At 45.3% G+C, this 15,067-nt stretch overlaps 1 protein-coding gene across 4 annotated transcripts in view; it reads right to left on the bottom strand.

The window, feature by feature from the left end:
- Nucleotides 1–15,067, bottom strand: part of LOC129702043 (E3 ubiquitin-protein ligase XIAP-like) — a 40,675-nt gene that overhangs the window by 12,736 nt on the left and 12,872 nt on the right. For all 4 annotated transcript variants that reach the window (XM_055643557.1, XM_055643556.1, XM_055643558.1 and 1 more), the window contains exons 3-4: nt 8,648–8,747; nt 733–811 (exon numbers count right to left, since the gene is read on the bottom strand). In XM_055643557.1, coding sequence (XP_055499532.1) covers nt 733–811; nt 8,648–8,747 — 179 coding nt within the window. The remainder of the gene's footprint in view (nt 1–732; nt 812–8,647; nt 8,748–15,067) is intronic.

Genomic DNA, 15,067 nt, shown 5'->3' with positions numbered 1-15,067 from the left:
GACAAAGACTTACACGCTCATAAGCCCACAAAGCGAAACCAATGTCTTTACCGCGTCTGCAGCCCCTGAGGTGCAGGGAGTGGATGAGAAAGTGGGATAACATAGAACAAGTGTGAATAGGTGAGCCATGGTCAGCATGGACTCGGAGAGGCCACAGAGACCATTTCCACGTTGTATCTCTGAACTAGACGGAAAAATATGGATGAAACCTGCTGCTGCAGCCACTAAAGTGCAGAGAAACATCTTTATTCCTGGATAAAGGTTATGTTAGTTCATTAAATGTGGAACAGATGATCAAAAACCTGCAATTCACTCTAACCACTCGCGTCCAATCCCCTCCCATCTCACACAAAAATGAGCATGTAAGGATCTGGGGGGGGGGGGGGGGGGGGGGGGATGCAGGGATTGCAGAGATTGAGGGGGACCCGGCGGGAAGTCACTTGCTGCCACGTGCGGCAGGTCTGGTTCGCCACTTTCAGCTGCAAGTCGAAGATAAATCTGTTTGACGAACTTTAGGTCATTTTTGTCGGCGCCAGAAACACGGCGACTCTTGTGCACTGCCGAGGTGAGGTCGGCAGTATGATTTTACCAGGATGCATGCAAGACAAAGCATTTCACTGGATGTAAAACAAACTATTTCACTGTACCGAGGTACACGTGGCCATAACCTATCATCGAATTGATTAGAATCGTTGAACAAATCTGGAACAAAAGTCTAAGGATGCAACTTACCGTGGAATGCACATTGATTTTCTTCAAGTGAACATCATTAATAAAGTCTTGGCCCTTCTGTTGAAGCAGGAAATCACACCTATTTGGAAGAAAGACAAACATTTTCTTGGAATTTCATTGCAAAAATCCATGCAATCCAAGCTAGAAGAGATTTTCGATGAGTACCAAATATTTCCCTTTAGTTTTTAAAATAGCCATCTTTTTACAGCTTGGCGGGACAACATGCTCTAACTGCAAACAGGTCTGGCTAACTGATTACAAAAAATGTGAACCATTTTGAGGCACCCAGTTACTATCCAAGGAAGTTTATGCGTGTAACATCAAGTACTGTCTCACATCCAATGTTGTTGCAGAGATTATGATACTAATAACCTTTCACCTTTTAACCTGGTCTCCAAACGCTTATTTGAACTTGATAAGCCACCTTCATGAAACACGAGTCCTTTTTGGTAGTTTTCCAGTGCTGATGAGCAAACTTCCAGAGCCAAAGTAACAAAGAAATTAAAATATTAAGGGAAAAACTCAAGGGGAAATTTATGAGGCAGCATTCAATGAAACCTCTTAGCCCAGAGGAGATTCGGAGGATGCATCACAGGTTCAACCTGGTGTTGAAACCTCTGCAGATTGCTGCAAGGCCTCTTGCATCAGTGGAGAAGGGGAAGGAGTGGCTGCTGATTGCAGTGAAGCTAAGTGCTCAATAATGGATGGTGAGCTATTGTACAGTCATATAAAACTAGATTTTATTTTCATTCTTCTGGCCAGCAGGCTTTGAGGGTGGCTCCTCGTCAGATAGTAAGTGATTCACCATGAACAACTCCATCCCTGATTTGGTCTTGAAGCCACTGTGTTTAAAAGGCTGTTCTCCAAGTTTTTAGTCATTTGTTATTCTCAATATGCTTTGGTTTACTTTAATTCATCAGTGCATAAGTGATTGGTGCAGCATTAGGCCATTCTGCCCATCAAGTCCACTCTGCTATTGAATCATGGCTGAATCTTTCCCTCTCATCCCCATAATCCCTGTCAGAATCAAGAAGAGTCTTTCTTTCAGATATACAGCTTTCCCTCTCAACCCCATTCTATCCCCATACCATCCCCTGTCAGTTATAAATCACAGAATGTGTCTATCTCTAGGGAAAACTCAAATCCGTACAGACAGCATGACAGGAAACCGGGGTCTCTGGCCCGTAAAGCAGCAACAACACGTCACTGTGCAGCTCTTCCCTTCTCAAGATCCAGGCACCCAAACAGTCCTCCTCGTTGAAACAGCAATTCAGTTGCACTATTCCAGTGTTTTAGATTTGGTGTTCGGTGATCTCCTCTTTCTTGCAGCAGCCACACGCAGATTGCAGTGATTGCTTTGCTGGTTCCTCACTGATGGCCTGAATCGTCATGTTGGCTGCCAGACCTCTCCCACTTCAGTCCAACTCTGCCCTTTCGCAAGAAGCCCAAACCATATTCTGAAGATAGACACAAAGCCACTAGCAGGTCAAGAGTTAAGACGTACATGTGTCCCGATAGAACACATGAAATTCTTAGCTGCAGCACCATAGTTACTGTAAACATATGATAAACGATCGAAACAAAGTTCAACGGGTATCTACACACGCGCCATAAGTGCACGTGCAGCAACTCACATACGCCAAACAGTAGTGCAATCACTGTGCAGTTAGATAGATAGCTCTTCCCTTTGTCATTCAGACCTTCCGGTCTGCACGAAACAGTCCTCCTCGTTGATAACAGCAATAATAACAGTTAAACACCATTATTCCAGTGTTCACCAAGATCCTTTGGTGGAGGCAAAGTCTGATTTCCTCTCTTCCCTTCCTTGCAGCAGCCACACGCGCTGAGGCAGTGATTGGCCGGAGATGCCGCTGGTTCCTCACTGATGGCCTGAATCGTCTCCGAGACGGCCCGCCACAGAAAGGTCCGCCCCAGCAGGTTGGCTGCCAGACCTCTCCCACTTCAGTCCATGCCCCAGCTCCTCGCCTGCCCAGCTTCGCCGCAGCTCCAGGTGAAGCCCCAACAGGTCGATTGCCCAGCTCCATTCTGCCCCAGCTCCAGATCCTAGTCTCCGACAGGCCGAAACTCCAGGTCGCTGCCCCACTCCAGGCCGCCGTCAAGAGTCCCGCAGTCGCTTTTCCAGGTGCCATCTCCGCTCCGGGTGCTCCCAGATCCAGATCCTGCAGTCTCCGAAATTGGGCCGCTTCCACTCCGGGCCCCGCTGCATCAGCCCCAGGCCGCCGCCGAAACAGAACGCCGCATGCAACACACCGCTTACTGCCCCGAAACGGCCAGCCTCTATGGTAAGTCCTGGCTGGGCTCTGCCTCCGGAGCCTCGGGGTCGGTCGCAGGCTGGAGGCCGCCAGCTCCGCCATTAGGCCTCAGCGCAGACGGAGGCAGAGAAGGGGGATACGACATGAAAAAGTCGCATTCCCCCGAAGGAAGAGACAGAGAACATGTTCCACCCCCTCTAACACAACCCAACAAACTAAAACTTAACCAAAACAAGACAAAAAAAACAACAGAAAAAAGTAAAGACAGACGGACTGCAGGCGAGCCGCAGCTGTTAACAGCGCCGCCACTTCCGCCAGTTCAGAGCCTATTTGAGATTGCCGTGTTTAATAGCGTGATGGCTGTAGGGAAGAAGCTGTTCCTGAACCTGGACGTTACAGTTTTCAGGCTCCTGTACCTTCTTCCTGATGGCAACGGTGAAATGAGTGTGTGGCCAGGATGGTGTGGTCTCTGATGATGCCGGCTGCCATTGAGGCAGCGACTTCAATAAATTCCTTGGCAGGAAGGTCAGAGCCTGTGATGAACTGGGCAATAGTCACAACTTTTTGCATTCTTTTCCACTCATGGACATTCAAGATGCCAAACCAGGCCACAATGCAACCAATCAACATGCTCTATACTGTGCACCTGTAGAGGTTCAAGACAATCCTCTTTGACATACCGAATCTCCTAATTATTCTCAGGAAGTAGAGGCGTTGATGTGCTTTATTTATCATTGCATCAGTGTGCTGGGTCCAGGAAAGCTCTTCGGAGATATGCACGTATAGGAATTTTAGGTTTTTGACTCTCCACCATCAGTCGATATAAACAGGACCTCATCTTTCCTCTTGCAGCATCAATAGACAATAGACAATAGGTGCAGGAGTTGGTAATTTGGCCCTTCGAGCCAGCACCGCAATTCACTGTGATCATCCACAATCAATACCCCATTCCTGCCTTCTCCCCATATTCCCTGTCTTTAAGAGCTTGGTCTAACTCTCTCTTGAAAGCATCCAGAGAATCGGCCTCCACTGCCTTCCGAGGCAGAGAATTCCACAGATTCACATCTCTCTGGGTGAAAACTTTTTCCTCAGTTCCAAATGGCCTACCACTTATTCTTACCCTGGTTCTGTACACCCCCCTCATGGTTACTCTCAAGCTTGTCCAATCCCTTAATAATCTAACGTTTCAATGTTTCAATAAGATATCCTCTCATCCTTCTAACTGAGCCCAGTGGCTTCATTCTTTCAACACATGACAGTACCGCCATCCCAGGAATTAACATCGTCAGCCTATGCTGCACTCCCTCACTAGCAAGAATGTCCTTCCTCAAATTTGGAGACCAAAACTGCACACAATACTCCAGGTGTGGTCTCACTGGGGCCCTGTACAACTGCAGAAGGACCTTTTTGCTCCTATACACAACTCCTCTTGTTACGAAGGCCAACATGCCATTAGCTTTCTTCACCGCCTGCTGTACCTACATGCTTACTTTCAATGATTGATGTACGGGACACCCAGATATCATTGTACTTCCCCTTTTCCTAACTTGACACCATTCAGATAAAAATCTGCCTTCCTGTTCTTGCCACCAAAGTGGATAACCTCACATTTATCCACATTAAACTACATCTGCCATGCATCTGCCCACTCTCCCAACCTGTCCAAGTCACCCTGCTTCCTTACAGCATCCTCCTCATAGTTCACACTGCCACCCAGCTTTGTGTCACATTCAAATTCGCTAATGTTACTTTTAATCCCTTCATCTAAATCATTAATGTATATTGTAAATAGCTGCGGTCCCAGCACTGAGCATTGTGGCTCCCCACTAGTCACTGCCTGCCATTCTAAAAGGGATCCGTTAATCCCTACTCTGTTTCCTGTCTCCCAACCAATTTTCTATCCATGTCAATACCCTATCCCCAATACCATGTGTTCTAATTTTGCCCACTAATCTCCAATGTGGGACCTTATCAATTGCTTTCTGAAAGTCCAGGTACACTACATCCACTGGCTCTCCCTTGTCCATTTTACTAGTTACATCCTCAAAAAAAAAATCATGATTTCCTCTTCGTAAATCCATGCTGACTTGGACCAATCCTGTTACAGCTACCCAAATGTGCCACTATTTCATCTTTTATACGACCAGCATCTTCCCCACCGACGTCAGGTTAACTGATCTATACTTCCCTGTTTTCTCTCTCCCTCCTTCCTTAAAAAGCGGGAGAGCATTAGCTACCCTCCAATCCACAGGAACTGATCCTGAATCTATAGAACACTGGAAAATGATCACCAATGCGTCCACAATTTCTGGAGCCACCTCCTTAATTACCATGGGATGCAGACCATCAGGCCCTGGGGATTTATCAACCTTCAGTCTCATCAGTCTACCTTAAACCATTTCCTGCCTAATGTGAATTTCCTTCAGTTCCTTCAGTCACCCGAGGTCCTCTGGCAACTAGTACATCTGGGAGATTGTTTGTGTCTTCACAGATCCAAAGTACCTGTTCAACTCATCTGCCATTTCCTTGTTTCCCATAATAAATTCACCTGTTTCTGTCTTCAAGGGACCCACATTTGTCTAAGCTATTTTTTTCATCTTCACATACCTAAAGAAGCTTTTACTACCCTCTTGGCTAGCTGGCTTTCATACCTCATCTCTTCTCCCCGTATTGCCTTTTTAATTATCTTCTGTTGCTCTTTAAAAGTTTCTAAATCCTCTGGTTTCCCGCTCATCTTTGCTATGTTATACTTCTCTTTTATTTTTATACTGTCCTTAACTTCCCTTGTTAGCCACGGTCTCCTCTTGCTCCCCTTAGAATCTTTCTTCTTCTTTGGAATGAACTGATCCTGCACCTTCTGTATTATTCCCGGAAATACCTGCCATTGTTGTTCCATTGTCATCCCTGCAAGGGTCTCTTTCCAGTCAACTTTGGCCAGCTCCTCCCTCATGCCTCTATAGTCCCCTTTGCTCAACAATAATACTCACACTTCCGTTTTTCCCTTCTCCCTCTCAAATTGTAGATTAAAACATCATATTATGGTCACTACCTCCTAATGGCTTCTTTACCTCGAGTTCCCTTATCAAATCTGGTTCATTACACAACACTAAATCCTGAATTGCCTTCTCCCTGGTAGGCTCCAGTAAAAGCTATTCTAAGAATCCATCTCGGAGGCACTCCACAAACTCCCTCTTGGGGTCCAGTACCAACCTGATTTCCCCAGTCTACCTGCATGTTGAAATCTCCCATAACCACCGTAGCATTAACTTTGCGACATGCCAATTTTAACTCTTGATTCAACTTGCACCCTATATCCAGGCTACTGTTTGGGGGCCTATAGATAAACTCCTATTAGGGTCTTTGTACCCTTACAATTCCTCAGCTCTATCCATACTGACTCTGCATCTCCTGATTCTATGTCACCCCTCTTAAAGGGCCTGTCCCACTTTCACGATCTAATTCACGACCTCTGCCGAGTTTGCCCCCGACTCATACTCGCAGCATGGTCGTCACGAGGTCGTAGGTAGGTCGTGATGCTAGTCGTAGGTACTCGTGGCATCAAGTAGGTCGGGCATTTTTTCAACATTTATGAAAAATGTCCACGAGTAAAAAAGGTCGTGAATTTCGTTGTCTCTGTACTGTACACTGACAATGACAATTAAAATTGAATCTGAATCTGAATCTGAATCAGGTTGTGAAAGTGGGACAGGCCCTTCAGGGGCAGGCCCTTCAGGGACTTAATTTAATTCCTCACCAACAGAGCTACCCCACCTCCTCTGCCCACCTGTCTGTCTTTTCAATAGGACATATACCCCTGAATATTCAGTTCCCAGCCCTGGTCCTCTTGCAGCCATGTCTCTGTAATTCCCACAACATCAAAGTTGCCAATCTCTAACTGAGCCTCAAGCTCGTCCACTTTATTTCTTATACTTCGCGCATTCATATACAACAATTTAACTTTGGTATTCACCTCCCCTCTCACACCGGTCACTATTGGCCATGACCTTACTCTCTTATCCATTCTTGAACTTTCTTTCCCATGAATTCTGGAGACTTTTGTAACTGTTCCTGTGCTCACTTCCCCTATAACTCCATCTTTATACTCCCAACATTGTTTAAACCCACACGTGTAGCACTAGCAAACCTGCCTGCCAGAACATTGGTCCCCCTCCAGTTAAGGTGTAACCCTTCCCTTTTGTAGAGGTCACCCCTACCCCAGAAGAGATCCCAGTGGTCTATAAATCTAAATCCCTGTTCCCTGCTCCAGCCCCTTAGCCACACATTCAGATCCCCTATCTCCCTGTTCCTGCCATCACCAGCACGAGATACTGGAAGCAATCCAGAGATAACCACCCTAGAAGTCGTGCTTTTCAGTCTCCCTCGCAACTCTCTAAACTCACGCTGCAGAACTTCCTTCCTCCTCTTCTCGACGTCATTTGTGCCCAAATGCACAACTACTTCCGGCTGCTCACTTTCCCCCTCGAGGACATTCTGAAGTTGGTTTGAGACATCAAGCAGCATCTCTGGACAAAAGGAATAGGTGATGTTGCGGGTCGAGACTCTTCTTCGGGTCTGCAGTTCTGCAGTTCCTTGTAACACACCTCATATTCTGATAGTCTTGTTTCACCTTTCCTAACTCCGCGTTAAACCCCTGGGCCTCGGTCTCAGCGCCCTCCCATACAACTGAGTCTTTGACTTCATGACCCACGGACCTCAATCAGGAAAGATCGGCAACAAACATATTCCACGATAATTCCCGAGATCGGTGCACGGCAAGGTGCAATTTCTCAGTGGCCAAAACACACCACGTTCCTACCCTGGAACACCAACAATAAAAATGAATATTTAAAACAACATGGTGGTGGGCAAATTGGAGAGATCACAATTGAAGGCAAAGGTGAAATAAATAGGAGGAACAACAAAAAGGCTTCACTAACATTTCTCTGGTTTAACCAATTTTATCCAGGTTGTTAATCAAGTTGGAGAAAATGCATTATTATTCTCTTTAGGCAGTTTGGAATAAAGTGATCACCATACCAACCTGTTGCAGGAAAGATCTGCATATTCTGTGGGAGCACATTAGTTTGGACTTGAGACATTCACTTCTTTGTCCTACATTTGTTTGACGGGGAAAAGGGGCGACATGGTGGCACAGCAGTCCAGTTGCTGCCTTACAGCGCCAGAGACCCGTGTTCGATCCCGACTATGGGTGTTGTCTGTGAGGAGTTTGTACTTTCCCCCTGTGACCATGTGGGTTTTCCCCGGGAGCTCCGGTTTCCCCCAAAGTACTCCAGGTTTGTAGGTTAAATGGCTTCGGTAAAAAGAGTAAATTGTTCCGAGTGCGTATAGGATCGTGCTAGTGTGCGGGGATCGCTGGTCGGTGCTGACTCGGTTTGGTGGAAGGGCCTGTTTCCATGCTGCATCTCTAAACTAAATTAGTGGACTACAAAACAGACTACATTGAAACTTTACCAACAGACACAAAGGCCTGTCGGAACATTAGAATTCTACTCCAGAAAGGAACAACAGCTTGTATTCTGAGATAAATGCAATTAAATGAACCCAAACCAAACTGAAAACAGACATTAAGTGAATGATTTACATGGAAATAATACAAATAGTTGACAATGTTGAGCAGTTACCCTGGAAACCATTTTGCATGCTGCTCCCAGGCCTTGTCACCACGTTCCCAATTTCTAAGGCCTCCATCGCAGTGAAAACATTTCACGTTGTCACCGTCACCTGAAATTTAACAACAAAATTTAATATTTACCGTCAAAATTAACTGCATCATCATCTTTACTAAAATATGCAAATCAAATTTAATATTTTCATTTTTTTCCCCTCCAGTATGGGGCAGCGGTGGAGTTGCTGCCTCACAGCGCCAGAGACCCGGGTTCGATCCCAACTACGGGTGCTGCATGTACGGACTTTGTACATTCCCCACGTGAGTATTCCCCAAGTGCTTCGGTTTCTTCCCACATTTCAAATACGTACAGGTTTGTAGGTTAATTGGCTTTGGTAAAAATAGTAAATTGTCTCAAGTGTGTGTAGCATAGTGTAGGTGTACAGGGATTCACTGGTCAGCACGGACTCTGTGGATAGAAGGGCCAGGTTCGCAGGTTAATTGGCTCTGGTTAAGATTGTAAATTGTGGGATAATGTAGGATATTGTTACAATACATGATCGCTGGTCCGAGCGGACTGGGTGGGCTAAAGGGCCCGTTTCAGCGCTGTATTACTAAACTAAACACTAAAGTCAGACTCCCTTGTCAGAGCTCCCTTGAACAGTCCACCAGCAAGACTGCAAGGTCGGTTCAGGCACCTGATACCAGATCATAGTTTTGTTTCCCAATCTGTCAGTGACCAACGACCGCAGTGTGCATAGTAAATTGTTCAAAAATCCCCCGTCTTCATTACAAGAAATGAGCATGACAATAAAATTGAATTCAATGCTGTGGGTGTGAGAGAAATGTCATCCTTTTCCTGTCAAACAAACATCAGTCAAGTAACCTTTTAGCTTAGTGGGTCACAACTGGAATCAGTCATGCTGGATGTGAACTTTCTCTTCAAATAACAGTTCAGCCCAGTACAACTGTGTTAGTACGTTAGGTTTAAGGCGAGGGAGATGAATTTACCAGCAACCTGAGGGGCAACTTCACTTTTACACAAAGGGTGGTAAGGTATACGGAACAAGCTGACAGAGGAGGCAGGTACTATCACAATATTTAAGAAACATTTTGATAGGTAGATGGATAAGTTTAAAGGGATATGGGCCAAACACAGGCAGATGGGACTAGTGTAGATGGGGCATGATGGTCAGCGAATATACAAGCACAATAATGGAATAACCAAATGAGGTATAGTTAACATTAAGAGCACTGGTGGTGGGGGTGGGTGGTGGGGGGGAAGAGAGATAAGAGGTTTAGATTTATCATTACGGGCTGGGAAGATCATCAAAGACCCCTCACACCCCAACCATGGACTGTTTGCCCTCCTCCCATCAGGGAGGCGGTACAGGAGCCTCAGGTCACGTACCAGCAGGATGAGGAAAAGCTTCTATAACAACACAATCACACTGCTGAACTCGGAGTCCCGACGATAGACTTCTCTGGTCCCTCCGTCCCCCTTTGTTTAATCATTCTGTATTTCCTGATTATTCTGTATCTTCTCTCTTTCTATTTTTTTCTTGTCTTTTCTCTTTATGTACAACTACTACGGACTGACGCAAAACTGCATTTCGTTGTACTGATACTTGTATTTGTGCGATGACATTAAAGTTGAATTGAATTGAATTGAATTATCACATGTACCAAAGTATAGCGGAGAGCTTTGTTTTGCATGCTATCCAATTAACTCAGATATACAGTTTAGGGAACTGCAGATACTGGTTCAAACCAAAGATAGACACAAAATGTTGTAGTCACTCAGCGGGACAGGCAACATCTCTGGAGAGAAGGAATGGGTGACGTTTCGGGGCAAACTCAGATATGCCATACATTGATACAATCAGATCAGACTCGAGTGCAATCGATAGAGCAAAGGGGAAGAGTAAAATTTCCAGCATTGCAGCTCCTTAGACAAAGTCCAATATCCACAATGGCATCCAGGTGAATCAAACAGTACCCGAGCTCATGGAAGCACGGTCCACACGTCTGATACCAGAGTAGGAAAAGGTGTTTTTGAGTCTGGTGGTGCACACTTGCAAGATTCCAATCCTTCAGAGACGGAGGAATGACCAGGGTGGGACTAGTCTTTGGTTATGTTGCCTGCTTCTCCGAGGTAACGTGAAGCGTGATTCAATGGTGAGATGTCTGATGGACTGGGCTGCATCTGCAACTTACTGTAAATTCTTGCAATCTTGGGCAGAGCCGTTCCCAAACCAAGCTGGGATGCAACCCAACAGAACGCTTTCTGCGGTGTATTTGCAGAGGTTTGTTAGTTTCATATGAAAGTGACTGGTTCAGGAGTCTGAAAGCAGTGGGGGAAGAAGCTGTTCCTAATTCTCGATGCCCGAGCTTTCAAGTTCCCGATTCCTCTCCCAGAAGGTAGAAGAGAGAAAAGGGAAGAGAGAAAAAAGAATGGTCAATGTGACAAGTGTCAGATTGGCTTCGAGAGTGAACCTGCGTTTAGATTCTGGCCCATATCGAGAGCTGACCGAGTCTTCAGGAATTGAGCAGTCAGGGGTATTGTTGGAAATCTGGAAGAGAAGTGAGAAGTGGAGGCAGGACAAATTATGGCAACTGATAGAGGTATATAGGGGAGGAGATATATTGATTACAAGATGGCTGGACAAAATGCCAGAGATTAAAAGACGAAAAGTGAGAGATAAGGTGTGCCAATTGTGAAGCCAAAGGAAGGAATATTAGTGGAAGGGTACGGAGGAGGGGATGTTGCCAGGACTAGAGGGTCTGAGCTATAGGGAGAGGTTGAGAAGGCTGGGACTCTATTCCTTGGAGTGCAGGAGGATGAGGGGTAATCTTATGGAGGGGGAGGGGGGAGGGGGAGAGGGCTACTTGAAATTAGAGAAATCAATATTTCTCGATTTCTACAGTTTGGGGGGCGGTTGGGAATCTTAAAAAAATAATTCCTGGGCTAATTTGGAAGATGGCACCTCTGCCAGTGTCACAGCTGAGCATGCGCATCAGTCATAGGTGATAGGAGTAGAATTAGACCATTCGGCCCAACAAGTCTACTCCACTATTCAATCATGGCTGGTCTATCTCTTTACCTCCATTCTTCTGCCTCTTCCCCATAACCCCCGACACCCGTACTAATCAAAAATCTATCTATCTCCGCCTTAAAAATACCCAATGACTTGGCCTCCACAGCCTTCTGTGGCAAATAATTCCACAGATTCACCACCCTCCGACTAAAAACATTTCTCCTCGTCTCCTTCCTGACAGAATGTCCTTCAATTCCGAGTCGGATGCCACATTGGAACCAATTCTGCGCGTTATTGCCAAGTGCCAATGCAAAGTTTTTTAATATAAAGTAGCTTTCCTTTCTTATACCACAGAGAGAGTACATTGGTGGTACTCCTTCTTATCGCTGCTCATCTGTTTGCATTACAACAGTGATTGTATGAAGTGAATTTAAAAGCTGACTATCCAAGTGCATGTTATCAGAAAGCCTTTATGTTAATTTGCCACAAGACAATACTCGCAGAACAAATTAAATTTCCGTTCCACAAGTTGAAACTGACCAAGCCCATTTACTTCTGACAGCATGTGACCGGCTTTGAAGTTCTGGCTTCAGGCCTTGTATTTAGGGCTACATCCTTTCTCAACTAAAATAACATATTTTAAATTAATTGATAAAAAATAGCTACTGCCATTTATGAAAAGCCCAAACTTGAATCATCTATTACACATTTTGTCACCTTAAATTACTGTCAAAATACTTTGCTGTAATGGTTAGGCTGATTCACCGATCCACCCCACCCTCCTCAACCAGTCGAATTAGCTTCTTGACTAACTTTGGTTTCCCATGGCAGCCTGTAAACATAAATCAAATCACTCTCAATCGTCACATTCTCCCTAAATTTAACCCTTGGAACCCACTGCTGGTAAATCAAGGGAGATATCGTTCTCAATGTGGAGAAGTCCTTATTGTCCAATTTTCTTCAATGTGATCATTTTATTTAACTATCAATAAGATTATAATCAAGCTCTTGGATGCACAGATTTCCCCAGTCCTCGAAAGTTTCTAGCATTTAGTTATTGATTTTGCTTCAGAGTTGAAGAAAATCAGTCTTTTCTCACACTTACACCAATTCCTTTAACAATAGTATGTACCTTCTTCCCGTGACCTGTATGGGTTTACTCTTGGGTGCTCTGGGTCCCTCCCACACTCCAAAGACCTACAGGTTTGGAGGCTAATTGGCTTAGATAACATTGTAAACTGTCCCTAGTTTGTGTCGGATAGTGCTCGTGTGGGGATCACTTGTCGGCACGGACTCGGCTGAAGGGCCTGTTTCCGTACTGTATCTCTAAACTAAACGGTGAGAAGCTTTGTCCACATGTTGCTTCAGTGACATTTTTCAATATTACTCATAATCGGTGGCATAGGTCCAGAGTTGACATTGAGATTAATTTAGCATTATTTGGCTTCCTCCCTAATACTATTTACAATGCCATGTCAGCAAATTTCAACTCAAGGCTCTAGACTGTTCGAGAAAAGTAAAATTTAGGAATCATGAGCGGATTGTTCGAGACTTCACACCTGTATGTGTTGCAGGTAGAATTATTTCAACACACATACAGGTATGAAGTCTCAAACAATCCACTCCAGTTTCCTGAATTTTACTTTTCTCAAGCAGACACGAGTCTGGAGTTGAAATTTGCTGACGTGGCATTGTAAATAGTATTCCAGAGCAAGCAAATTAATGCCAAATTCTTTCAAAACACATGTCTGCCTTTTATCCCATCATTATTTCCAGGTATAAAAATTAACTTTTCAGCCAAGCCAATGATTTATCAGTTCCAAGAGCCTCACCATTTTTACTGGCACTCTGTCAGGGAAGCTTTCGACAATGCCTATGGTTTAGTTTGGCTTAGAGATCCAGTGTGGAAACAGGCCATTCAGCCCACCGAGTCCGTGCCGACCAACGACCACTCCTACGCTGGTTCTACGTTTTTTCAATTCAATTCAATTCAATTCAATTCAACTTTAATGTCATTGCACAAATACGAGTATGGGTACAACAAAATGCAGTTTAGCGTCAGTCCGTAGTATAGTGCAATATAGAAATAAAAATAAAAATACAGAATAATCAAACAATAATCGAACAATGTGGACGGAGAGACTGGAGAAATCTATCGGTGGGACTCCGAGTTCAGCAATGTGATGGTATTATTGTAGAAGCTGTTCCTCATCCTACTGGTATGAGACCCGAGGCTCCTATACCGCCTCCCTGATGGGAGGAGGGCAAACAGTCCATGGTTGGGGTGGGAGGGGTCTTTAATGATCTTCCCGGCCCGTCCCACGTTTGCATCCTAGACACTAGGGACACTTTACGGAAGCCGATTAATCTACAGACCTTGGAATGTGGGAGGAGAACTCCGCATCTGGAGAAACCCTACAGACGCAGAGAGAATGTGCACCATCGGTATCACCCGCCCCCACAGTCAGGATCAAACCTGGGTCACTGGTTTGACAACTCTACTGGTTTGGCAACTCTACCTCTGTGCCGCGTTATAGAATTACATATAAATTAATAAAGGTATTTATTTCCTTGTGGTTCAAGTCATATCTTTGAAAAGCTCCACGAGCTGTGTCATGGGTAGGGTTGCCAACTGTCCCGTATTAAACAAGACATCCTGTATTAGACTGCTGCGTATGGGACTGCCCTTGTTCCGTATTTGACTGCTGCTACTCAGGTCGAAGGGACTGTCGGATCGGAGCGCCCCGCCCAGCCCTGCGGCACTGCAGCCCATGGAGTGCAGCTGCAGCGCTTCGCCCGTGGCCCCGTCGGTCGGCAGCCCGGCCTGCTGTCCGACCTTTGGACCTTCACTAACCACCGACACCACCACCACTCCTTCTCGTGGCCGATCATCGGTCCACGAGTTGGATGGGGCGCTGTACTTTTGCACGCGGGCAAAACTCCTCAGCTGGCCCGCCGGCTGGGCTTTAGACAATAGACAATAGGTGCAGGAGTAGGGCATTCAGCCCTTCGAGCCAGCACCGCCATTCCATGTGATCATGGCTGATCATCCCCATCCCCGTTCCTGCCTTTTCCCCATATCCGCTGACCCCGTTATCTTTAAGAGCCCTATCCAGCTCTCTCTTGAAAGCATCCAGAGAACCTGCCTCCACCACCCTCTGAGGCAGAGAATTCCACAGACTCACCACTCTCTGTGAGAAAAAGTGCAGTGTGCTTTGTGTGCAGTATTTTGCTATAAACCAGCATCTGAATTCCTTATGTCTATCAAATTATTTAAAGTGTCCATTTCATTAATGCTGCATGAAAATTACATTTATGTTGTATAATTTACCAATGGAATGAAGCAATTGCTCCAGTTAGACAAACAGAATTAGATATTGATTAATCAATGAATTACG

The sequence above is a fragment of the Leucoraja erinacea genome, chromosome 12 (assembly GCF_028641065.1).
Source record: "Leucoraja erinacea ecotype New England chromosome 12, Leri_hhj_1, whole genome shotgun sequence".
Lineage (NCBI taxonomy): Eukaryota > Metazoa > Chordata > Chondrichthyes > Rajiformes > Rajidae > Leucoraja > Leucoraja erinaceus.
This window is presented reverse-complemented; position numbering and strand designations above follow the sequence as displayed.